Genomic DNA, 27,127 nt, shown 5'->3' with positions numbered 1-27,127 from the left:
GCATCCTGCTGGACTTGTGTAAGAAGCCTGTTTAGTGTCAGAAGGGGTAATTAACTATTCTTTACCTTATTAATCGTGACATTAACAATCACGAGAACGTTCAAATGCTAATGGTTGAAAAAGAAGTTCCTCTAAGTGCGTGAAATGAGGCGAATGTGATGGATGCTGAACTCGCACAGATTCGCCATTAACAAAGATTTTTCAAAGATGGTACAAAGCTTGCAAGATTCTCTCTGGCCCTTGTTTGCTTTTGGGATTAGGCTCTTTTGGAAGGACCGGCCAGCCTTTTGTGCCACATCCTCGTCCATTTGACGTTGCCGAGCAGGCTGTTGTCCAGGGGTTTAGTGGCGTTCTCATGACCTCACCTGGCCCCGGCAGAAGCTCTGCCTAATGATCTGTGCTAATGGCGATCCAAATCTGTTGTTGAACCACATCTCCACGGCAACGCAGGACTCAGTCCAGACCACACTGCACTTTCCATGTCTGTCTCAGAGCTGCTTTATCCATATTTTTAAAAGATAGGAGTCAAAAATTGGAAGTGGAAAGCTCTAAAATTGAGACAAATCTGAGAATGTGGGCCATTTCATCTGGCTGCAAAGTGGCCCCAGTGCCGTGTTCACGGTGTTAAAATGATTGATCATAGTATGGACAAGTGTGCTCTGTAATCCATCATCTGTCTGTGCTTTGCTGAGACTGTACCAGATGTTTGTAGAGGACATGGATGTAATTAACCCCATGTAAAACCCATGTGAGGCATCTTATGGTGTCACTGTTGGCGCCTCAATGCAGATAATGCTCAACAACTATTAAAAGAGACCACGTAGCAGTGCTGTTTTTTTCCCAGATTGAGACTTTGTCATTGAGTTAATAAATCATCGTTAAGTGCTTTGACTGTTGATCAGAGATGCAATCAGAACGAAACATGAAATCAACTGTTAAGAAACAGGAAAAACAGATGAGTGCCGCTGTATTCGCCCTTCTTTACAAGGCTTCAAATGTTGTAGGTATGCAGTCAGGTATGTAAAGAATGTACAAACTCGTGCCAGGTATTAAAGCACAGACAGCAGCTGACTCCATTTGCCCACTGGAAGGGCTTTGATGAAGATTAGTGGTGGTGGACATGAACAGATGGGAGGAGAGAGAGGGTGTATTTTCCTTTTAGTTGTGGGAGTGAACAGTGCGCCCCCACTTGCCTAGTGTCTGGTAGCGAGGAGGCCTGCAGAGAGACATTCATGCCGGGACCTCGCACACAATTCTGCTCGCATGAATATCAATAACTCTCCAGACAGGAATGTCAACGGTGGATCTGCCATAATTTATTCCAAAATCTCTGATGAAACGGGGTCAAGGGGCAACTCAACATCTTCACGGATGGTTAAACATTTGCATGTGTGCTATTGTCCTTTGTCTGTAATATGCAAACATTTAAATCTAGAACATCCATTTATCCACGTAGTTATTTGTAATTGTTTACTGTTTATTTCAGTGGTTATTCTTGTTATGTTTTCTCATTATCTGTTATATGGTCACCTGCTCTTCTCCGCATAGACTGCTCTCAGGTAGGTCAAGCAGTTCATCTGCATTCGTAGAAATATCCTCTAACTCAGTGAGAATGGGCTAATTAAAAGCTGCTTCACTTGACTTTTGTACCATTATGTAGCGCACTATATTTCTCTTCTGACACTCCCTTTATTGGGTCTTCCTTCTGCTTTCCTGTCACAGATCTGGACGTTTTTTCCCATGCCCACTTAAATTGTGGATTTATGAAAAGGAATGGGAAATGTCATGGTGCTTGCCCAGTGCTACCCTCCTCCTTCTTCCCATGACACACACACACACACACACACACACACACACGCATACCCCTCCCTGTCAGTCGCTCTTCCCCTGGGGCCAGTGGGGAAGGCATTCCAGAGCTCAGGCCACTGCAGAGTGTGCATCAGGATGGAAAAGAGAGACCGGCAGAGTCTCAGTGCTTAGGATTGAAAACATTTGGCAGTCTAGCTTTGCCTACAGCATCGTAGCGTTTGCATAAAGCAGCTAATTTGTTCTCATTATCAAGTGAGTGTGAATCTGAGTCGAGGGTTTCAGAGCTGCAGGAACTGTTCCTGTTTCCCGACGAGCTAAAACGAAAGACCCTGTCGGAGTTGTTTTCTCTCCTCGGGGGCCACCAGCATAGATGAGTAATCCTTTGAAATCCATAAGAGAGAGTTCCTCTCTGGACACTTGAAGAGTTTATGGAATTTGGTTGTCGCAGACAAAATTGACATTTCATGGTAGAAAATATGCCCACAGGAGGGATGTGGAGCCGTCTGTTCATAACATTCAATAAACAAGAGGGGAAAGAAAATAATATCAAACGCTGCAAGGAAGGAGACGTCATATTAGGATACTTCATTGTGCACCAGCAATGAAGCCGGGTGGGCAGCGATGTGCAAGTTGTACAAAGTGAAAAACGTGTGAGAAATGTGTTGTAAGAGACTTAATACAGTCGGTTTACTTTATTATGAATCACTTAAATCACTCTGTGTTTTATAGCCTTTTGTCAGGCTGCCTTATTTGGTATTTTGAGTGTTCCTATGGCTACTGCTGACTCAGTAAAGTGATCTAAAATTAGAATGGCCTCATGGGAAAATAACTGACGTCTCCTTCACAGACTGTTTGAACGTCTGTGATGAACAGAAGTTTGTGTTATTTATTTTTTTTAAATGTCTTTAATTATTTACTACAGTTTGAACCGGACAGATTTGCATGTTATTCTCATATTCGATCGAATTTGTCCTTCATCATCATACTTGTACTGAATACCTTCCCCGTGCTGTATTCCTTGTTGTCTGGCCTCTCTGTCTCACCTCCCTGTGGGTTTCTGTGTGTTAACCATGACAGCTTTTGTGAGACCGTCACCCTGGCCTCGGAAGTACACAGGGAATCCACATTGGCACTCAGTCTAGCGGGAGAATTCCTCCCTTTGGTGGATTGTCCTATGACCATCATGCTTTGTGTGTCGACTGAAAGAATCTGCATTTATTATACCCGTTCTCCATTTTCTCCGTGCTCCACAAAATGAACTAGTGACAAGCTAATAGAGTATTCGTGTGTGTGTGTGTTTCTGGAGAGGAAATAGAATGGTATCATGGATCATATTTTCAAGTTTGTATAGACTTTTCTAGTAAAACCAGCTTTTGCAAACATAGTTTTCACTGTCAGTAGTACTCTTTGTGGCAAGCCAAGCGGTTTGCATTGAATGCTTTAGGTAGAAACACTGTTCCCTCGCTGCGAATTCAATTATTCTCTCTTTGACATGGATTTTTGAGACTTTGCTACATTACAGAGTCTTGCAGTGTGGAATCTAGCTTCCCATTCAGATGTGGGTCAAAAGGTCTGCTGTGTGTCAGCTAACTCTCCTACCCTCCGCTTACTGTGAAAATGAACGTGATTTTATCACTGTTTTACATGTCATGAACTGACTCCACAGTGAGAGTGGGACTGAGAGTGGGTGCTATGGGTGAATAATGCTGGACATGGTATGTTTTTAACCTGTTTACACTCGACCCACCCGGGACTGGGTCCACCCCTGTTTTGAATGCGAGTCTTCAGCTTTCAGAATCCGTAAACCCAACTGTATGTCGTCCAAACTATGTCTCATTACGACGTGTTTTAACAATACAGTCGTGCAGATTAACCTTCGTAAATATATACGAACAAGTTGTGTTCAAAAGTTTGGGATCGTTTTCTCGTCAATCTACAATAACATGCGAGGAAAAACTAGAAATTCAGAGAGAGAGAGAGAGAGAGAGAGGGGGGATTCTTCAGAGACCCCCTAAAATCATCCTGTTGAGGTTTTCAGGGGGTCTCAAGTGTCAATCAACACTCGGACCCCCTGAGACCCTCTTTATTTTGCACACTGTGTGGAGGCCCATGCCACGGTGTCTATAAGCAGTCAGTGTTGGGTGCCAACTTGACGGGTTTTACTCGTGACACTATGAGCACCACTATGGTACCACACACGGCCCTATTTAGGGAAGAGCTGCTGCAATGCAACTTGTTTCTGTTAATTTCTACACCGCCTTTAAGTTTTTTGTAGTCTGGCGTCAACCCATACGGTTATATTATTGTATTGGACAGTTCAGGCCTCTGTTGGACAATGGAGAGGATCTGTGTCTTTCAGGGGGGGGGGGGGGGGATTGCATTCCCTCACAATTAGTGACGGATCACATTCCATTGCACATATTTACTTGAGCAGGCGAAAGTCAGCATCCACATTTATACCCTTCAAAGAGTCTATATCTCAAAGCATTCAACGTGGACAGTGCCTAGCATGCTAGCAGGAGGGACAGGAGGATGCTCAGGCCATGCATGAATAAAAGAAAGTGGGTTTAAATTCACTGTGACTTTTATTTGATGAGGAGGATCACTTTGCCACGTAGCCTGGACTACCATTCGCTACATACTGTGATCAGAATGCAGACGAGTGAAATTCATTCAATCAAAAAATAAAAAGGGCAGTTTAAACAATGGAAATACCCCCATCAGCCTGAAGCCAGTTAAGATGTAGGTTTAATTCAAAGTGCAGCGTTTCCATCTACTGCAGCTGTAGGAGCCAGTGAGACGGAACATTGGTTGGAATAAACGTTTACGATTTGACTCACATTGACCTGCTCAAAAAAAAAAAAATTGATTTGTACTTTAATGTTTATTTTACTAAATCAATGTCTTGAAATAATATTGAACCATTTTGCATGGGTTGGGCATGTCCTCGCGGGCTCTGGCCCTTCACTTTGATGAGGACGAAAGAGCGTACGAGGGACTGTAATCATTTTTACATCATCTCGGGGCCAGCACTGTATAATTACAAAGGGTTGATTTCCTTGACCACAGCAGGGGCTGAAATTGCAGGCCTTGGCCCCGACCGGGGTTTAGGAAAGTAACTGAAATAGCACTGGCGAGCTTCTGTCCTTGTGTCCCTCTGCGTTGTAAAGTGTCTGTCAGATGGCAGAGCAGTCACCGTGACACACTGCAGCCTATTCACCAGCACTTGGATGGCCTGGCTTTTATGTGGCGCCTCTTTGTTTTCAGAACCAACTACCAAAATTACAACTTTGTCATAATCTCTTCAGCATGCAATGGGCCTGAAACCTGTATCAGCCACGACCCTGCTGTGCAGCAAGTGACCACTCCGCGGGCAGCTATACAGATTCCTGGCCAACACAAACCAGGGATTTTATGGTTCATGGTCAGTGCCTAAAATATAGGGCCACCGAGATGCCCCAAAATATATTGTCATTCCAATTGTTTAATTTTGTAATAAAAGCACCAATCTCACACTTGTGTTGAGTGCTTACTAAAGAGAGAACTTGACTTAGATTCCCTTCCTCATATCTTACGTATCTGTAAATCTAACCGGCTGCTAACGAATCATCCAAATTCTATTTTATATTTGAATAAGCAAAAAAAACAGCCAGATATTCAAAGATGATAGAAGAAGATAATATTCGATTGTGAAAAAAAAAGCAGCAAAGTCTGTCTGCCTAGCACTCACTTATTGCACCACATGACGGGAGTCACCAGTTCAATTTGGACACAGTGCTGACAGCCCAGAGACACACAAACTTCCTATTAGGATCCTTAAAAGTGTCGGTTTCAGTGTGGATGCAGGTCCCCCTCAGGTCAGGGTAACTGCATGCACTGGCCCCGACTAAAGTGACCTTTGGGCCATTCACAGGTTTCTCCGTGTCTGGAGGCGTGCAGAGGTGTCATTGCAACCTTTCCGCTTCCTGTCTCTGGCATTCTTCTTTCTTTAGGAGGCCTTTAAAACACAGACCAGCCTTGTGTCCCCCGTGGCGAGGCGGAGGTCTCTGTTTCTGATTAGCCCGGCAGCCTCGACAACACTCATTCCCTGAGGGGAGAAGCAGGATGCTAATGGTAGCTTGTAGCTCCTGTAGTTGAGTCTGGCTGCAGACAGGCGTCAGAGCTAATCTGCTGAAGTCTTCCCCGAGCAGCACAGAGAGCAGAACCAAAGCTAATTGTCATTACAGTGGTTCACCACATCTGCAGTTCTGTTTTAGCTGGCTCTGCTGACGTATGGCCTGTATTATTAGTTAGGTATTACATGTTATCTTGAGGTTCATTCATACATTTAAATTTGTGGCCATGATGAGTGGGCAACTTTGATGCCACAGAGTAGATGACTTTGCCGTTTGCTGGCTCCAGGGCTAAAATGCTCTTTCCATTCTGGCAAAACCTGTTTTTTCCATCTCGGGCTTGGACTCCACCGAGCAAACTGGTAGCCAGGTTAAGTGATTTGCAAGCCTTGAGTGAAGTCATGTGTAGAGACTGTGGGGAGCCATTTCTGTGAGGAGGAAAGTATCTTAATCGGTGAAGGCAAAAAATGAGAAAAATCAAAGCAATATCTGGAGCTAGATTTAAGTTTGACAGCAGAGAAGGTGAACTATAGCTGCCCTGAAAGCACAAAGGATTTAGTGCCGGGCACGGTGAAGCCATGGGAGAAATCTGCTAGCTTACATTGCAAGCTAGCAGATTTATGGACAAATAGATTGTATTGCACACCACCGCGACAACCGTTTGGAATTCTTTGAGATTATAATCACACTGTGGTGTTTTCACTCGGGGAACACAACAAAGTGCTTGTTTTCCAAGTTGAGGATTGATCAACATTCTGCTGTCGTCCTGCAGAGAGAGAGAAAAATACAATGTGGATAGAGGCCGGACGAATATGAATGATGATTAGTTTGATGACACATTTTTGGTCCTTGGACAGGAACAGCCAGCCAGTGTGCTTAGTGAATGACATGTTATCTTAACTCAGTGGTCACTGACACGACCTTATTTACTCTCCTGACTGGATGTCCTTCTCATGTGCCCCGATGGCATGAGAAATGATCACTGGCCCCTGACCCTGGGTTTAAAAACAAACGTGGCCCTGTGTTCTCAAGGATCCAGGTCTCCTCTGTGTTTTCTTTTTTCCACCTCTGCTTGTTGTGGCCCAAATGAGCCCCATGTGAGCAGTGGCAGATGGAGCAGTGTTGGCAAACAGGACAGCTACAGTCCAGCTACAATGAAGCTAGATGCATGCAAATCATTACAGGACTTTCAGTCAGAGACCACTCTACTGTATGCTGAAATCAACCGCTATCCCCGCTGTGTAAGCTCATTTCTCTGCAAGCCTGTGGCACCTGCCTTTGTAACGTAGTTGTATAACAGGCAACTGAATACCTTCAAACTTAATGAATGTAGAAATTTCTGAGTTAATCCGTGAAAAGCACCTTTGATGAATTGGAAGTATTTACATATTTTCCCCTGATAGCTGTGATATGTCTGTTTTTTAAAATAAATACTATAAAGTGGCATCCTGTCAGAATCCAGCTGCTTTCCGCAGCAACAAAAAAAAAGGTTGCCAAGGTTTCCTCTGAGGTTTGACATTCCTGGTGTTCAGACTCAGGATGGTAGTAAAAGTAAATGATTTGGGACATTGTTTCAATTGGGTCCGCTTCAAGGTCCGTGTGGTCATCCTTCTGTATCTAAACAAAAAGCATCTTCTGGTCTCTGTGTAAAACAAATCAAGTGTTTTTTGCTATAATTGTCCTTTGGAAATTATAAGTAAATCATCTCTTTGGATCAGAATACTTTGAATTCCACGGCTCTCACTGGGTTCATGGAGTTTCTAGGTGACTATAGGAGCTGCATTTCTTTCCTCCGGCACATTCTTACTGTGTTGTTTCCTAGTATTTGCTCTCACAACAGTGCAGAGCCCTAAAAGTCCTGCGTAGTCAACATTGTGATTCTCATACGCAATGCTGATTGGTGTGCAGTACGTTCACATTAGCACATAGATCAATACTTCTTAACAGCATTGTACCACAACAGCACTTTGGTGGAAACAGATTTAAAAAGTCCACTGAGCTCCATTTCCTTCATCCCTGCAAACTGCTCTACAAAAACATGAGCCTACAATAGTGTGTCTTTCGTAATGCTCAAGCTCAATGCATACCCAAATAGGTAGCAACATCGAAGGACTATAAAGCTATTTGTAAAACCTTTAACAACCTCGTGTTTCTCCTCAACAGGCGATGGCCACGGTGCCCAAAGAAGATTCCCACCTGAGGGAAGCCCTCAGTTCCAGGGGCCGGGCAGCGGGCCCCCGAATATCTCGGATGATGTTTTCAGATTAAGCCTGACCAAGGGAGTGTCCATGTCTCTTCCATCCTCGCCTCTCCTGCCACGACAGTCGTACATGATGCCCTTACGCCCCAGCAAGAGGTCACCAGGTAAAAATATTTGAGCGTTTTTGTAATTTTTCCTGATGTTGTAGCTGTATTTCCAATCCTTAAAATACTTCTGTTGTGTGCCACACACTACCGTGACTATTAACCTAAACAAGCTAAATGTGCTCATACCTCCTTGAAACATGGCAAACTATTCTGAGTAATTGTTACTCTTGGAAAAAGAATAGTTTAGGTGATATAGCGTGAAGTGTTGTAACTACAGCTCGGCCGTTCTGGATCCCAGAGGTTCGGCTGAGAGCTCAGATTGTTTTTGTCACTTCCTCGTTGTATTTGATCACCTTGTGTCGATGTCGAGGTTTCTACAAACCGCGCCGTGTGTTTACACTATGCCGGCTGGTAATGGCCGTGTGTTTACACTGGATCCAATTGTCGGTCCCCCCCCCGACCTCCTCCTATCCACCATGTTGAGAACATGCTTGTCAGCAGCTGTGGGGTGCTTCAAAGCATTGGCTACCTTTGTAGCTGAACTTGTCTCAACCTGAGTCTTTGTATTCCGGAGACTTGGCAAAGAGGAGAGAAATCTTTTAAGTGGTCAATGTGGCCCCACTCACATGTGGCACTCATCTGTGGACCATCTAGCCTTTGTTTCGAGTGGTTACAGCTTTGCTCTGTTTAGTGTAAAGACGAGTAGATGGGAAGGGGGGGTAGTATGGTTTAATCCTTGTGCACACTTGTGTTGTTCAAGTTCTCATCTCTGATTTGAAAAAAATTGTTGTTTAGCTGCTCAACTCAAGTTGTTGTTTCACTTTATTTTGGTTTATTTTAAATGCAGTCACGCAATTTTCATCACAGAATTGAAAAAATATTGGACTTGCAGGCCTGAAATTGGGATGCAGTACATTGTGCAAATGTTCAGAGGAAAAGCAGATACATAATTGCTTAGGTATGCTTCATCCCTAGTTTAAAAAAAGGAAGAGATAAATAGTTTGTAATATCCAAGTAGAGTTTTATTTGCTCAACCAGCCCCCACACAAGTTAAAATACATCTGTCCAACTACCTTAGGTGATACAGGATCTGTGATGACCATTTTAAACCCAAAGAGAATGTCGATGAAATGTACATTTACAGACATGACCGGAGGGACAAGAGGTAGCGAGAGATGAAGAGAGAGAGAAGAGAAGAGACTGGGTTTGTGAAGGTGAAAAGGGCTCTGGGGACGGGGGAACACTCATTTAAAGGCATATTCCCACTTGGGGTGCTCTGAGGCATGGAAAAACGGACTGACGAGATAGGATGCTATGGAGGACAACCAGGGAGAGAGGGTTCAGGGGGAGTGGGGGGTGTTTTGTAGGCTCTCTTCCACTGTCCTCACAGGTAACTGTGAAAACCGGTCGGGGGAGAGTTCACACCTCCAGTTAATAAACACATACTGCAGGAAATGTCTCAGCTCTGCGACGAAAACAACATGGGTCATAAATGCCGCTTTTTTGCTTCCCGCTGAGCCGCAGAAGCAGCCCAGCACTCTCGATCTAAAACTCGTCTCTGTCGCAATGAGCTCCAGAGAATCCATGGCCGTTGTACAGATGTTCTGCTAAATCGTCGTTTTGATTCACCCTGCATATCTAGCAGGAAAGCTGGAGTCATTGGTACCATTTCAACAAACTCATGCATCCATTTCTACTGATATTTCCAATGAGCTCATCAGGCAAAAGACAAAAGTTTGAAAAAAGTGCTTCTATCACACATCTATTTGTTCTCCTTCCCGTCAGTGATGTAAGGGGGAAGTGGTCTCACAGATTCAGAGAGCATTTTGTGGCCTGACTTCATTTCCTGACACATTGGATAATCTATCGCAGTTCGGAAGGCTCAAACTTAGTGGTTGTTGTTTTTTTTGTTTTTTTTCACGCAAACTTCGCAGGCGGACAAAGGAGAAACATTGAGTTAATTAGGAGTGTGACGGATGCCTGAGCCACACAATCCTGGTGGCGTTGAGTGCCCCAGCTTTGATCAGCTAAGCCCAGAGCTTAACCATGAAACACTGCACCCTGACATGTGTTGAGCAGCACCTTGGCTTTATAGTCTTAATAGTTTACAGGCACCACCACCAAGGCCCAGGGAGGAACCTTTACAACAAGAATATAGCCTGAAAGGACCCATCTTGCCGGCCAACCCCGTGCAGGTCAAAGATCAGGCATTGAAAAACTTGAACCTCGATCTTAAGTGGGTAGAGTAAAGTCAGAGACACTTTTTCAAAGGGTTGAAACCTCTAACAGCCTCCTGGGTATCTGCACAGTGACCTCCTCTGGTTGTTCCACGTTACTGGGCCATTGAGGGTTTAAAAGCATCTGTCGTCTTCAAGGTTGCGCTGCTTGTAGAGACGACGCTTTCGCAGCTATTGGAATGAGCACATCAGAGGAGATCACCTCTCCGTACACATCCAACCACAGATGATACAGAACCAGCCCTGACGTACGAGGTGGTGGACACACAGAGGTGATTCTGCTGCCGCCACTGTACGTTCCTCATGTGTGACCTTTCTTCAGTCGCATGACAAATCTGTTGGCGCCGCGCTTTTGCCAGCCTGCGAGGGATCATAAAACTGCAATTCATATTAATTTATGGCTGTCGTGGGCAGTGTATCATTTTAATTAGTAGATCTGGAATGAGGCCACAGGGGGAAGTTGTCTCTGGTCGGCTGTTGTGTACATTGAAAACAGTGGAGGGGATTTTTCTTTGATGGGAGCTTCGGTTTCGGAGGTTCGGAGGCTGATTCCTTTTATCGACCAGCCAAGCATATATATGTGTGTGTGTGTGTGTGTGTGTGTGTGTCTGTGTGTCTGTGTGTGTGTGTGTGTGTGTGTGTGTGAGATGCTCAGGTGACTGCCGTCACTGGCCGTGGTCTGATGTCATGCCCTCTTTATTGCTCATCTCCTCTTCATCTCTTGTTTTGTGGCAGCAGCAGCAGCCCCACACACTGAACGCTATACATCAGTGGTGGTTAAACTGCTGCGCAGTCTTTACACTGTGTTCCTGTTGTGGTTATTAACCATAACCAGTCAGTCAAATGTTTTGGGAGCTTCGGGGTTAAAGCTTTAGAAGGTATTAACACAGCAGACCACATGAAACAACACAAAACGTCATCTGGTGGAATTTCACTAAGCTTCAGAGCAATTATTAAAACCATGGATCACGTCTGGTTAAACTCCTTCAAAGTGATTTAATAACTTATAATTTCTCCATCGCAATATTATCTTTGAAATTTTCTCGTGAAATAATTGTTTGATTGAAATAAGTCGTATTTACATTAACCTGTATGAGTACGATGCTCATCCACTCGTATTCTTCATCTTCCTCTACAGTACCAGACGAGTTGAATTTGTTTTGCAGAGCCGTCTTCAAAGCCCGTCGTAGCCCCTTTGAGGTGCGCTCCCCCCTGAAGTCGACTCTGGGGTATTGACAGTAAGCAGACAGCCCAGAGGGAATATCGATGCCTTCTTTTTTTTGAGAGCCGAGCTGTAAAAGAACCTTGTGATGCTGCAAGAACCCTTTGAAAGGTTCCTCTGATGTGTGTTATCATAATTATGCAGACGACACACAAATCGACATAACTATGTCACCAGGGGACTATAATCCCATACAAGGGCTGGGTAACTGCATTGAACAAATCAACAACTGGATGTGCCAGAATTTTCTTCAATTAAACAAAGATAAAACAGAAGTAATTGTTTTTGGTACCAAGGACGAACAATTGAAAATCACTGCTCAGCTTCAGTCACTGATGTTAAAACCCACAAACCAAGCCAGAAATCTAGGTGTAGTTATGGATTCAGACCTCAACCTGAACAGCCATATCAAGACAATTACAAAATCAGCCTACTATCACCTGAAGAATATATCAAGGATTAGAGGACTTATGTCTCAACAGGATGTGTAAAAACTTGTCCACGCATTTATCTTCAGCAGACTGGACTACTGTAACGGTGTGTTTACAGGTCTCTGTAAAAAGTCCGTCAGAAAGCTGCAGCTGATTCAGAACGCTGCAGCTCGAGTCCTCACTAAGACCAGGAGGGTGGATCACATCACTCCAGTTCTGAGGTCTTTGCACTGGCTTCCTGTCCAACAAAGAATTGACTTTAAAATCCTGCTGTTGGTTTACAAAGCACTGAATGGTTTGGGATAGGGCTGGGCGATAAATCGATTTAATCGATTAATTCGAATGTGTGCTTTAAGGCGATGTGTTTTATTGAAAATCGAGAAAATCGCCCCCACCCCTTTTTCCCGTAGTAGAGTGCGCGCGCATTGTTTACAAACTAAAACAATGGCGGCCAGCAGCTTCACTGCTGCCGCCGCCACCTCACAAAAACAACCCAGCATTTTGGAGACATTCACCAACTGTACTCCGCATGAGAAGAAGAGTGCCCGGTGGAAAGCCATCACGGATGCAGTCGCGATGTATATCGCAAAAGATATGGTGCCCATATACACCGTGGAAAAGCCGGGGTTTATTCACCGTCTCAAAGCTTTGGACCCCAGGTACGTGCTACCAAGCCGTAAACATTTTTCTGACGTTGCCTTGCCTCGGCTGTACAATAGTACACGCCAAAGGATCTCTGCGGAGCTGGAGGGGATGTCATTCTACTCCGCAACAACTGACCTGTGGTCCAGCAGGTTGACCCAGACACCGATCCACTTGACTGGTGGAAGCGTCACCAACTTAACTTTCCAAGGCTAAGTACTTTAGCAAAGAAATACCTCTCTGTGCCAGCTACAAGTGCCCCCTCTGAGAGGCTTTTCAGTGTGTGGGGGGGGGCATTGTTACATGCCACCGTGCATGCCTGAAGCCAGAGGTAGTAGACAGGCTTGTCTTCCTGGCAAAAATATTTAGAAAAAACATGCACTACTGTTTAATACTGTTGGTTATGTTGTGAATGCACTTGATTTTGTTTACATGCACTTATTTACTGTGCAAAATATGTTATGTTGATGTTAGATCAGATGTTGCACTTTTGAAAATGTGAATGTTAAAGGGTCATATACATTTTATTTCATGCTGTGTTTGTATCAGTGTATTCAGTTAGAAAAGCTTACTGTAAAAAGTTACATTTGCACAGTTGTTTACAATGGAAGGCTACTATTTAATGCCATTTAATGTTATGTTTAATTTAATTTTATATTTAAATGATTCAGGCAAACAAAAGAGTGACCAAATACTTTTTGTATACTACAGGCACCTTTCTACAATGTTCAGGTTTTGTTTGCACTTTATTTTTATCAACCTACTTGGGAAAATCATCACAAAATAAAAGAAAAAATTGTTTTCAACAGCTTCTGTCATCTGCAAAAAATTTTGGGGGAAAAAAATCGATTTAAATCGTGAATCGGATTTTTTGTAAAAAAATCGGAGATTTTTTTTTTAGGCCATATCGCCCAGCCCTAGTTTGGGACCAAAATACATCTCCGATCTGCTGCTACCTTATGAACCATCCCGACCCCTCAGGTCGTCTGGGACCGGTCTACTTTCTGTTCCCAGAGTCAGAACTAAACATGGAGAAGCAGCGTTCAGTTGTTCTGCTCCACATATCTGGAACAAAGTCCCAGAAAGCTGCAGGTCTGCTGAGACCCTCAGCTCATTTAAATCAAGATTGAAGACCTTTCTGTTTGCTGCTGCCTTTAATTGAACCACGTTCAATTAATATATTAATCAATTTCCTGCATTTCTGCATTTTACTTTGAAATCTCCTTTTCTTTTGCCTTGTGTTTTGATGCTTTTAATGGTTTTATGTGAAGCACTTTGAATTACCTTGTACAAATAAACTTGCATTGCCTTGCTTTGCCTTGATGAGCACCCAGTGAAAAGTTATATCCAGTTCTTCACTTCACTGCTCTTGGCTACTATACTCACAGCTTTGGGCTGCTTATCACATGCAATCCCCCCCTTTTTTTCATCTGCAGCGGAATCCCAAGTCACCTACAACATGGCTTCCTCAGTCGGTCCGTAGAATCCAGGATGCTCGTACGATGGGGTGGTGCATGACAGCTAGAGAGTAAATGGTCAGGGCAAAGGAACACTTGTTGGGTAAATGTATGACCAATGGGCGCAGTGCAGATTTAATACGCAGTTCATACCGGCGTGTGAGAGATTAGTCATGACTACGTAGTGTTTGAATAAGACTCCTAGTCTCTCTTTGTTGTACAGTGCAGACATTGCAACATCCAGGAGAGTATATTGACATCATGTCGTGACGCTTTGTTAACTTAAATGCAAAACACACATTTTGGATTCATTCCCTATTCAGCCTGTCTAACAGTTTCTTAGCTGTTTTGCAACCTCAATGTTAGAAAGATGAAAAGCTCGGTACAGCTTTGAACAAGACAAAGTACACTTCATGCTCTCCAGAAATACGACTGCAACCGAGATTGACATGCAGCACTTAGAATGCCGGTCTCATCTAATGTATTATTTTCCCCTTTTTTTAAGTTGAAGAATGACATTTTGGAGCATAAAGAGGGCTGTTGTGAGGTCGGCTGCCGCTCCCTTTCGCTGCACAAAGAGTGCACACTCTCTTATTGAAAAGTTGAAATGTGAAGAAGTCAGAGTCCATCGCGAAGAATGCTGGGAAAACTCCTTGATCACTTCCTATAGCCATGAACAATCCTCTCTTTCATTGGCGTTGACTGGACATTGTAAGTTGTTGCTCATAGGTATTCCACTGTGTGTGTGTGTGTGTGTGTGTGTGTTGAGTGATAGCTTGCTGGTCGTGAATTCCTGAATCTCAGTGAATACTGGTGAGTAAAGAGTCCTCTGCAGTCACAGCCTGCCTGCCTGCTTTACCCGAGGGACTCTCTCTGCTCTCTCTGTTTTCCTTCCTTTAACCCATCTCTCCCCCCCTCATTCCTTTTGTTTGCTTGCTTTTCTCCATGTGTATTTAACATGCGTGTTTACAAAGACACACATTGACTGTACATTGAAGGCGAGTAGATGATCTTTTTCGTGCTCAATTATCACTCATGGAAACATTTCTGCAAGATGAAAATATGCTTTTGATAGAGAACCTCATGCGCCATCTTTTTGGGGTTACTACATGCAGTGCACATTGAGTCAGCACATTTTACAACAGAATAGCAATAAAAACACGACTGCAGCAAAAAATATATGAAACATTCGTTTTAAATACGGTTTAAGTACTGTATGCTTAAAAATAATAAGAGCTTGCTCCGATAGGAAGGTTTTTGTTTTCCATGCTGTTATTTTGTTGTTTGTCTTTATGAGGTTACTACATGCAGTGCACATTGAGTCAGCACATTTTACAACAGAATAGCAATAAAAACACGACTGCAGCAAAAAATATATGAAACATTCGTTTTAAATACGGTTTAAGTACTGTATGCTTAAAAATAATAACAGCTTGCTCTAATAGGAAGGTTTTTGTTTTCTATGCTGTTATTTTGTTGGTGTTCAAACCTCTAATCTACTCTTAACCATCCCGGTCTCTTTCTTTGCCTCAACAAACCTTTTAATCAGCCGCGTCGCGTCCCCCAATTAATGTGCACGTGAATAGATTAACATTCTGGATTTTTTTGCTTCCACACTTTGATAAAAGTAAGAACCTGTCTCATTTTTCTCTCTCTCTCTCGCTTTCCCTCCCTCCCTCCCCATCAAGGGTCTCACAGCTGACTCTTCCATCTCCTCGACCTTTTCATGCCTGTTATAAACTGCAATTGCTGATTCGTCAGTGCTTCCATCTAGAAGGGCAGAGCGGTAATGGCACCCTGTTAAATCTTGAGATTAGATTTTGAATGGAAAAACAAAACCCCGTGCGCTTTTGTCTTTCATGAGCCGACGCTCAGAATCTCGCCGAAGGACCTTTTTGCCTCTTCGCTGTATTATCGGCCCCTTCAGATGTGGCCTAAAATGACCCTGGATAGCCGGCAACATGTTTGTTATTCCATGTGTGGATCCTGTGTTCCTCTTGGCACTTTGTGTAAACCGAATCTGAACCTAAGCATATGGTTTCAATTACTCAAACTATGCCCCCTGTTGTTGTTTTTTTCAGATGAAATACACTCAACGGAATATATTTGGCGGTGTGCTTTTGGGCCGCGATATTTAGCTGATCTAAGTGTGTGTCGCACACAAGCCCTCTGTGTCCGTGTAGTTCCACTCTAATTGGAGCCGTGTGACTCCTGGGTAATAGGTTGTGTCTGACCGTCCACAGATGAATGGAGGTTTTCAGGACGGACTCTTTGGCTCTGTCCACTAAATAACAGGCTGCACTTGGATTGCTTTTTGTAGATGCTTCACTGGATCCCCTTCAGACTCAGACCTCGTATATGTACTAAGGCTGGGCGAAATGGAGAAAATCCAATATCACAATATCTGTGACCAAACACCTCAATATTGATATAGCAGTGTTGCCACTGGTGCTTTTACAAAAAACATTTTCACAATAAGATTTTTGATAAATAATCATCGATAATGTGAATATCATGACTAATTGTAAAAGGCATGTATTAGAACAGCCTGGTAAGTTAAGAACATGACTGTACTGTAATGCAGCCTTTAAAACCAGGAAAAGACACTTACGCTACATTACAATATCCAAAATCTGAGACGATACCCAGCCTCATAACACGATATCGACATAATCAACACGTTGCCCAGCCCTACTATGTACACAAACCAAAAACGTCGGTAAAGCCTCACATGTGTTGGAAACCTAATCTTAAGATGATAGTGTTTTTAAACGACACCAATCATCACCTTTTTAAAGCACATTCTCACCACATAGTACGACCGCTGCTTCCTGCTCCTCTGACAGATCACAGCATGACTTTGGGCTTTTACTTTGGGTTCTTTTTACTGGCTTTACATCGTGATCTCTGCTAACAAGCAAGAAGAGAGAGGGTTTCCAAAGCACCGTTCCCCACTATGCATTTCAAGTTGCGTATCCATAGATGGCACTGTGCATCAAGGTGACTTTGACGCTCATGCTTGGTTTGTTGCAATGGTACGTCCAGATAATTTCCCCTCACGTGTCTGCTGCTGTAACCCCCCCCCCCCCCCCCCCCCCCCCCACCTCCACTTTCGGTATCTGTGGCCAAGATCGCAGCTGCGGTTCAAGAAATTGTTCCGTCTGACTCAGAGGAGGTTTTTTGTTTTTTTTCCTGGTGGTGGGAGGGACTGGTTATCACATGTGGTAATGGGAAACGGTAATCTCTGCTCCTCCATGTCATCTTTATGTTGCGTCTGGGGTTATGCATACAGTCATCTGATAAGAGGGGGAGGTTTGGATTGGGTTACAGTAGGTCAAGGTTGGAGGAGCATGGAGGAGTGGCTGCTGCTATTCTCATGAATTGATGGATCTGTATTATACAGTCACCTCATGTCGTTGGATTGTTTCCTGCAGTCAAACTTTAGCTTTTTTGTGTCTGGACTTTGGAACAGATTTCTTTTTTTACACCAGACATTGTGGGATGGAAGTACAGAGGACGTGAAAGGTGCAGAGCTAGTTGCTCGGCAGATGTTTGTTTCATGGCTTAGTATTTAGTCCAGCGTCTCTTTGCTGGGTCTCCTGCATGTACAAACAATTATAGTGTCACTCTTAAGAACCTCATCTTTTGTCTATTTGGGGCGAATTCAAAATATTTTTTGCAGAATATGTAATATACAACATGGGGCAAATCATTTTGTCCGCACAGAGATGGAAATGTTGCAAAGGCAGCCGTGTCTCTAGTGGGATGAGTATCTCAGTGGTTCATGTTAAAGTTCGGCACAGTGAGCCAGCATTCGGTAGTGGAGCTGTGGGATTGTCAAATTCTGTCCTGGTGAGAGCAGAGAGAACAGAGCAGCCAGCTAACTTCGACTCTTCGCGAAAGACGTCAGAGGACTGTAGCGCTCTCCCTTCTACATCATCTGACGTACAGCAGGACACGCGGACCTCAATCCATCCTTATGCATCTTTGCAGCAATAACAGCGTATACTTTCAAGGGACCGCTCACAGATCCAGGTCTGTTTTGCCGAACCCCAACAGTGCATGTGTGTTTAAATACTCATCTTTAAAGTTCGCTAAGAGGCTAATTGTTGTGGTTTCCTGCTGCAGTTTACATTCCCAGAGCCGGCTAGCAGTGTTTTACTGCGAGGCTCCAGCCATGCAGACGATATTCTGGGTTGTTAGACAGACCAGAGCTGCTATCAGCGCGGGGAGCTGTCTGAGAGAGCGCGTGTGTGTGTGTGTGTGTGTGTGGGTGTGGGTGTGTGTGAGCTACGGAGTGCAGCCAAGCCTGTCCAACTAAGACACCACCACCTCTCATCTCTAGTCCCTTCTTGAACACGTTAATCCAGCAAGAACTCTCTCTCTCTCCCTCTGTTTCTCTCATTCTCTCCTTTTTTTGGCATTTATTTTCCTCTCTCTGTCTCCCTCTCCCTCTCTCATTCTCCCCGTATCTTCGGTCTGTGCTCGCAGGTCCAGTCAGGAAGCCCAAATATGTGGAGAGTCCTCGTGTTCCCTCTGATGCCATCGTTTCAGCACTGAGGAACGTGGCTGATAACAAGGAGTCCTCACATAATGGTGAGTTCACATAATGGCTTTTCGTTCATTTGTGTGTGTGTGTGTGTGCGTGCGTGTATATGTCTGCTTGTGTTTTTGGAGGCATTTGGAAACTTGAACTGACTTAAGAATGAGAAATGTACATGTTGGCGGCTAGAATTCACAACTTTGCCCTGAGACTGTGATCCTCATAGCTGTGTGTTTTGTATTGTATTGAATATCCGTGTTGTGTCCGTGGGGTCAGGGATAGGTCTCTGTAATTTAAGGGTAGAATCAGTTCCCTGCACGAGTGGTCCATGTAAGTACCAGTGCGTTTGAGCAGTGCTCCTTCATGTAGCCTCTTATACAAACACACAATAGTGCCGTGTTTATTTTAACGTGTGTGTTTAGATTACAGAGGAGTCAGTTTTCCTCTGTGCGGGGACACATTGTCTGACCGGAGCGCTGTGTTGTTCTACATGGACAAGACCTTCAATTTCTCAGTAACTGCACATATATATGTGTGTGTGTGTTTCCACGAGCCTTTTCATGTTATTCTCTCCTGTATTGGGCATTGTGTTTGAGTGTGTGGGGGTAATGTTCCACTTAGTGCCTTCTTTTGGTGGGCATGGCTCCAATTCCTCTCATTGGCTGGAGCAGAGTTCTAGATGCGTTATCTTTAGCAGAGGGCAACACAGAAAGTGGTGCCCTCTGAATGTACATGGTTCACATACGCAGACAGGAGTAACCCAGCGCAGCCCGGTCACTGTTGACTGTTACATACCGAGGCACGAGGGTGTGTCTGACGGTCAGCTGGCACAGAGTGGGCTACCGGCAGATAGCAGACGCCAGATCAATGGTATCTCACGACAGCCGGTGCTCTGGCACCGTTTGTCGGCGAATGTTTGTGGAAGTTTTGAGAGACGTCTGTTTGGAATTTGTTTTTTTTAATAGAAATTCACGGGGAGAATCTATGTCGTCGAGTCACGTTCCAATGCTTTTGAGTTTACCTACTGCAGGTTTCACGAACAACACTCCTCTTCTCCTTCTCCAGACCAGTGCATTGTTATTGCTCATTGCAGTGTTGGAACAGCAACAAAGGTCAGTCTCTTTACGCAGCTCCGGGCATTTAAGACGTTTTAGTTTATTTTGTAGCTTTGGTAGCGACCCTTACATGCTCTCAAATATTGACTCTGCTCTCGCAGAACTAAAGAAACCTCTTTTTAAGGTAATCCAGCTACTTGTTATTGCTGCCATGTACAGTCATTTAATCAATGAATGTAAGTAGCTAAGCCAAGAGAAACTATCTCCCTTCTTCTTCCCAAAGGCCATCGCTATCAAGTAAAAGAAGTTTACTGCTGAAACATTACAGGAATGCGCCAACTTACTCTACTAATTATGTACAATTAGGTGCTGATTGTGATAGCCCAGCTGTTGCAGGAGGACGCCCCACGAACAGCTGAAAGGCTTTTCAACACAGCTACACGTGCTATTCCTCTCAAGTGGATACATTCGTACGTATAGGAATCGTCCTTTTTCATATGAAGTCGCACCATGTAGTTAGACGTAGCGTCCGCCGTCGGCCTGTTGCTGTGCGTCACACGTCGCAAGGACGTTTCCAGTGTTCTTTCGTCAATAAAGAGAGCGTCTCTCGGCCTGTGTCGTCTACCACTTCAGAGGTGGTAAACAATGCTGGCTTTTCTGCTAACTGCTGAGACAGGAGAAGATGTTTTTTTGACATTGGAGCTTTTTATAACAAGGTCAGCGTCAGCATGGAAACAGTGCCGGAAGATTCTGAGCCGGGGAATCAGTTGGAAGTTTTGCAGCACGGGCACAGTGTGACATTTAGGCCCCAAATGATGTGAGTTCTGAGGAGCTTTTGTTGTGGAGTCATCTCACACAGCTCTTTGAGGAAGGACAGAGTTTTCCTGTGCTCGTGCGAACGCACCGAGTATATTCGTTGCGTGTCCGAATGCACGCTCATGTTTGTTTACGTATGAGTGCGTGTGTGCATTTGCAACAGGCGGACCAACAGTCGCCTATTGCAAATTGTTTCAGCTGTGGTCTCAGAGCTCTGTCCCTGTCAATCAAGCCTGAACCTCAGGTCCCGCCCTCACCCACAACTATGTCCCATCTCATCAAAGAGAAGTCATCTGATGCCACAGCTGAGGTCCTGGTCTGCATTCATGAGATGATGCAGATAATGTTCGAGTACAAACTGGCTTCATTTTGTACCATTTATAAAGACTCGAGCCCAATTGTACAATCAAGACCCATTGTTGCCAGTTTCTAGAACTTTTGATGATATTTCGTCAAGCACTCCGAGGTGGCAGCGGAGATGAATGGGCTGCGATTTCGTTTTTTTGGCTGCAACAGTGCAGTCACATTCGTTTCCACGGCATATCAGGTTCATTGCTGATTTCCCTTTTTTAATCAGCTGCTAGAGGCTGACTTTGTATGTTTGTCTTTTTCTTGATTTAATGATGAAGCTTCATGAATCAGTATTTCTCATCTCTTGAGGATCCTTACACCACAGCGGCTCTGCCCTGCAGGGGTGAACCGCTTCACGATAAAGCTTTAGCTCTGCCGGTCAAATGGTGAATGAAATGCCATCTGTATCTACCGTTAGAGCCACGATAGTAACAGCTAGCATCAAGCTGAGATGTCCGTTGCCATGCCCTCCCTCCAAACCTTATTTTGCAAGGAGATACTTCATTATTAACAGTGTAACTTCTGCTCGCTGCAATCTCTCATTGGACCCTCCATCTGTGCTTTCAGCTGAAGGACATCTATGGTTCGAACAGTGGAATTTGCAAGAAGCGTGCTTCAGGCGGCCACGTCACCTCGTACCTCTGAGCTCAAATGGGGAAGCAGGATGTATGTTATCATCGAGGGTTCATTAAACAGACTCCACAGTTGTGGTAATGAAACTCCAGCTGCTAATGAGCACCGGCTGGATTGTATTCGCGGCAGGAAGAGAACCAAAAACAGGTCCGTGGAGCCAGTCCGTTCACGGTGTTCCCCTGCTGCTCCATCCTTCATCTGCTCCTCCTCCCTCCATCGTCCTCCTTCTATCCCTGCACCGCGCCGCTGCTGTTTCACACCTGCTCATAAACTTCCTCCGGCAGCAGATAATGATGTTGTTGTCTTTTGCCTCCATTTGCTGTACAGTTACTGGAATAACTAAAAGTGGTTCCAGCTACATCCCCCTTTTTTATTATTCAAATCTCCTGGGTAGTGCAAGATATAGAGGACTAATCAGACACTAGCTCATTTTCATTGGGCAGTCATTTAACTTTACAACTGCCTTCCATCCACATCAAGGCATTTCACCTCATGTTTAGCGATACATTAGCCGCTGCCCAACTGCCACAGTTTTATCATGTCCACCACAGAATCGAACATTTCCATCGTGAAGTCTTGAATTGATTCATAAATTTGACATATACAAGTTTGGATAAAGTCATTAAGTGATGTGAAGTGCTTTTGGAATGAGACCGATTACAAACTGGGTTGATGGAAGGTAAGAGTAGTTAATGAGAACCATTAGAACAGGGCTGCGGATCCATCACACATTGTCTCTGGACGGTATTTCATCCACTGCGAAATGACAGGAGGTGGGCCATAATAGACAGCACTCAACCAAGCCTGTTTTCTTTCTCGTCAAATCAAATTAGCTGACTCACCAAAAAGCTTTTTAGTGTTTTCTTGGTACACACGGGCCTCCTAATTAGGGCTGTACTGTATTTGTATAATTGGTTGTTATCCATCAGGTTAGCCAGACGTTTCAGTTCCGCCTTTACAACACACAGAACGCCTGCAGATTTTATGAAGTAATAAACAGGAATAGATTGGTTAATTAAAGTTGTCACAAACGACATTTCCTCGCGCATTCTGGAATGATGATTGAATGTGAATAAACGTGGTTGTGTGACTGTGGGATCATTGTAAAATATGTGTTGTAATCCAGTGACCCTGAACAGGATTTATGTCATGTCCTTATTAGTAACACATTGGTGTCTCTCTAGCTGATATAACTAATCTGTCATCGAGGCTTCAGCTTCAGTTCAAAAATAAACTCCCTACTGGATACTGGTTTGGCTTGTATTCAGCCCACCGTCAGGTTATCTTGGGAGACGGGTAGACCTCCTGCAGTCACAAGTGCTGGTAGCAAGAAACCATAGCATCCCTCTTTTACTGACAGCTTGAGAACCTGATGACATCCACGCTGACCTCTGTCTTTGGACTTTGTTGTCAGTGTTTTTTTTCTTTTTTCTGATTGGATATAGATTGGAAACATGAGCTAAACATGCGATACACCAATATGATTTCTATGTTTCATTATGTGTCTCACATTGAAGAAACTCTTCTGAACAAGGAACTAGAGAACATAATCCAGGGACACGGTTGCTACACTAGGACGACTGAACAGCAAGGAGATAATATGCAAAATTGACTGCTGAGAGACAAAATAACACCGATATCTTGTAATCTTCACGTTGGGCTTCAATTTATATTGTGTCGTTTTTCTTGTTTCTGCCACTTTGGATTTAATCCGACAAGCAAACCATCAAAACGTCCACGGACCCTTGACTTTTACAGTGACGCTCTACTTTTTGGTCCTCTCGTGTTGGACTTGAGGCAGACTGGGACACTCTAATGAATCACTGTCGCTTCCTGAGGTAGAAGTGGTGTTCTAAGACAGGACGGGCCAGGGCTACTTCTTTTAGCACGCTCATTTCAGCAGATATCTCTGCAACGCAGTACACAGCGTCAACACTGTAACCTCTTCACATTAAAGTCCATTTTTACCTGTCATTTTATAACATTGTGAGAGACACAGTACTGCAACACTTACAAGGCCTTGAGCCTACTGAATGTACAGTACGCCATACAGTACACCACAGTAACATTCAGCACAGTTTCACTAATGCATCTTATAGCTATTACTGCCAGAAAACAAAGAGAATCCTCGGGGAGATAATGATTTTAAAGCTAACTGATAAACAGCACATACTGTATGTTGTCGTCAGTGAAAGTGATGGTGGGACAAGACAAACAATAATAACGCAATAAAATTTTATTTATATACCCCAATTTAAGAGGCCTTTACACTTTGTACAACTCACCCCAGCATCTGTCCTCTGCAGTGATTTATTTTACATCGGCAATGTCCCGCTGAAGGCAATGGCTGCCCCATAAAGCTTTAGATGCTATTACATCAACGTAGGAGCAGTGGTGGTCGTAAGGTTAGAGAAGAGAGCCCGTGACTGAAATAATGGCAACAAAAAGTATTTCTAGTCTTCACAAATGCATGCTGTTTGTGCTTTTCGGGCCTCGCCACGCTTTTGACAGACTCTCAATGAAAAAAGCAACCTGCCACTGTGTGCTAATGTACAGTAGCCATAAATGTGTGATGTGTGAGGTGCCCCAGCTGTTCCCATTATCTGTATCCGTCTACTAAAAGTTGATGAAGCCTGCAACGTGTTGTTGTGTGTACTTCAAATGACTATTTACACACAACCGGCGATCACCAGAGTTTATATCGGCCATGTCCACAGTTTAATTTAATGATACATCTCAGTTATACTGCTCTGTCACCTTATGATGTTACCATACAAGTGATTCGGATTAGATTAGCTCATGAGTTCGTAATGACAGAAAATCCCAAAAATAGATGTCACAGTAAGACAATGCCTTAGAACCACAGCTTTGGCAGCTTACTTTCACTACATTGTCAAAACCGGTGAATACATGCTAGTTATTAATATTTGTGCATGTTGTGGTTTGTGAGGCGTGACAGATTGTTGTACTCCGTGAAGATTTAACAGGACGTGCACTATAATCCAGTGACCCTGAATCTATAAAGCTGCTGTTGTCGACATTGTCTTTGCACCAGTGGTCTTAAAAGGCTCATCTCAAGCGTTTACATGAGCGGGGTGATGACATTCCCTATAAAGAACAGCTTTTCAATGTATGGAGAAAAAGGTGATGCAAGTAGAGCCTCCAGTTAGTTTGAGGTTAGCATTCAGTACTACATAGAGAACAGCTCTCGGCCTATTTGATTGCTGCTCTGTTTTCTTTCAGGCCGGTGATGTTTTTCAGTTTCTCAGAATGTAAGTCAAGTGGTTTTCTTCGAGTTGGTGCTTTAAGGCAGTGCCTCCACAACACGTATACTGACATCAGGATCAGGCAACCCAGTGAGCGCCTGTGTCCCAGGGGTTAAATACATTATGCAGAGGCTCAGCTTAGACGTATGTGCTTGTCTGACATTACTTACAATACAAGCATCTTGTCGAACACAAGTCCCAGTATAGAGAAGCTAGTGTACATAAAGAAGCCTTTGATGAATTGCCGGCATTCTTTCTTTACATAATTGCTTTTGTGATTATAGCAGACCAGCTGTGTGCATTGTTGTAATTATGACCAGCATAAGTTGTCAAGGAAATCCAACAACCATTGGTGTTCTGAAATGAGTGGAGAAATTAGTTCTCACCATTTGCGCAATCTTCTTGATTAGACGTGCTTTGTTTTTCACATGTAAATAAAAAAAATCATCTACTAATAAAACAGCTGGTCCGGATGTTGTAGGATAGTGCTGGAATGACTACAGACGATGAAGATTACCAGTCCACAAGTGCCATCAACTGTGATATTGACGTTTTAAATGCGTGCTCCACTCATAGAAAACTCTGCCATGTCAAGTCAAGTGCTTCCTAAACTATCAGACAGCCACCAGGGGGAGTTTGAGATGTTTTGATATGGATTTGGGATCATTTTATTTTGCTTCTGGGAGATGCACTGTGAATAAGGCCCAGTCTTATTTTGATGCAAATTTGTACATAAGCAGGAAAGTAGCACAGCATGAAAGTGAATATGGTGCTTTGTTCATTGAAATGTGAAAGTGCATTAAACCATTTTGTCTCCAAAATCAATTAAATATCAGGCATTATCCTTTTAGCCATTATCGTGCAGCCCTAGATGGAGAGTAGTCGTTTTAAGGATTTCTCCATATTTACAATAGAGGAGAACACATTGTCTGTACATGGGTATTCCCATGCCAAAGGTGTGTGTGTGTGTGTAAGTATGATGGCTTGATTTTGAGTTCATTGGGGCTTGGCAGTACATTTGGCCAATGGATTGAACTTGTTTATTTATCAGATTGACTGCCAACATTATTAATAACTGTGGAAGAAAGAGGGTAAAGTAGAAAATGAAGAGAGGAGGAAAAGGTGCTGACAGAGAGCTGCATAATAAGCCTTTGTACCTTGGACATCTGCCTCTATCTCTCTCCCCCCTCCCCTCTCTTTCTCTTTCTCTCTCTCTCTCTCTCCCTCTGCCTGTCGGTCGGTCAGTCTGTTCACTCTCAGGGAATGTTGTGACTCTTCCTTAATTACTTTGCCACACCCATATTTGAGTTACAAGTGTGGATGGTGAAATATCATTTCTCCATTTCAGCACGCCGCACAGGTGCATTGTTGTTGCCCAAAGTGCCTTATTTGCCTTGAGTTTTAATATAGACCCAAAAAACAATATTTACAATCAAAAATTGATGGCAGGTGATCTCAGCCTTGAAATTGCTGTCGAAACAAGTATTGTGCCTTGAGAGTTGGTATGGCAGGCAGTTTAAGCTGTGTTTGAGAAAGCCTATGTCCACTCATTGATATTCAGAGGCTCTATGAGTGAGAGCTGTAAACAACCAGAAAGCCCTGGATTTGGCACTTGAAGCGTTGCAGGACACACACACACACACACACACACACACACACACACACACACACACACACACACACACACACATACACACACATTCCCTGCTTTCTTAACAATGCTAGACATTCACATGGCTTCAGATTCTTTTCGGAGACGCACACATGCACACACACCTAAGTCGTGCACGCCATGCAAGCCCCCGCCACACTCCCTCTCTCTTTCTCTCACTCCCTTGCTCTTCTCCCCCCCCCCCTCTTCGAGCCTGCACCACATCAGCAGCAGCTGTAGTACAAGCCAAGGAGGGCAGGGCAGGCAGAGCGGCCCTGTGTGGGCCATCCAGTGGAGAGAGGGAATCTGCCCGCTAACATTGAGCATCTCTCTCTCTCTCTCTCTCTCTCTCTCTCTCTCTCTCTCTCACTCCCTCTTCTCTAGAGCTGCAAGCAGAGAAACAACCAAGCTCCTCCTCCCCTGCCACTCAGGAACTGATGACAAGGCTGGGCTTTTTACTAGGAGAAGGGATCCCGGGTACGGCACGCATACCTATGGACGACAAGATTGAAAAGAAGGTATTTCATTTTCTCCCTCCCCTCCCAACTCACCCCCTGTTTCAGCTGCTGCCACTGCTGCAGCACACAGATAGAGA

The 27,127-nt window shown here is 44.0% G+C and overlaps 1 protein-coding gene across 2 annotated transcripts in view; it reads left to right on the top strand.

Annotated features, from left to right (window-relative positions):
- The window catches only part of tanc1b (tetratricopeptide repeat, ankyrin repeat and coiled-coil containing 1b), an 84,871-nt gene that overhangs the window by 18,225 nt on the left and 39,519 nt on the right, over nt 1-27,127 (top strand). Inside the window, exons 3-5 of one of the 2 annotated variants that reach the window (XM_079276747.1) lie at nt 8,085-8,285; nt 18,709-18,813; nt 26,917-27,050. In XM_079276747.1, coding sequence (XP_079132873.1) covers nt 8,085-8,285; nt 18,709-18,813; nt 26,917-27,050 — 440 coding nt within the window. Of the gene's footprint in view, nt 1-8,084; nt 8,286-18,708; nt 18,814-26,916; nt 27,051-27,127 lie in introns of those variants that run through there. The other variant, XM_079276748.1, reaches the window with a different exon arrangement.

The sequence above is a fragment of the Melanostigma gelatinosum genome (assembly GCF_949748355.1).
Source record: "Melanostigma gelatinosum genome assembly, chromosome: 10".
NCBI lineage: Eukaryota > Metazoa > Chordata > Actinopteri > Perciformes > Zoarcidae > Melanostigma > Melanostigma gelatinosum.
Note: the sequence above shows the minus strand (reverse complement) of the source record. Positions and strands in the feature narration are given on the sequence as shown.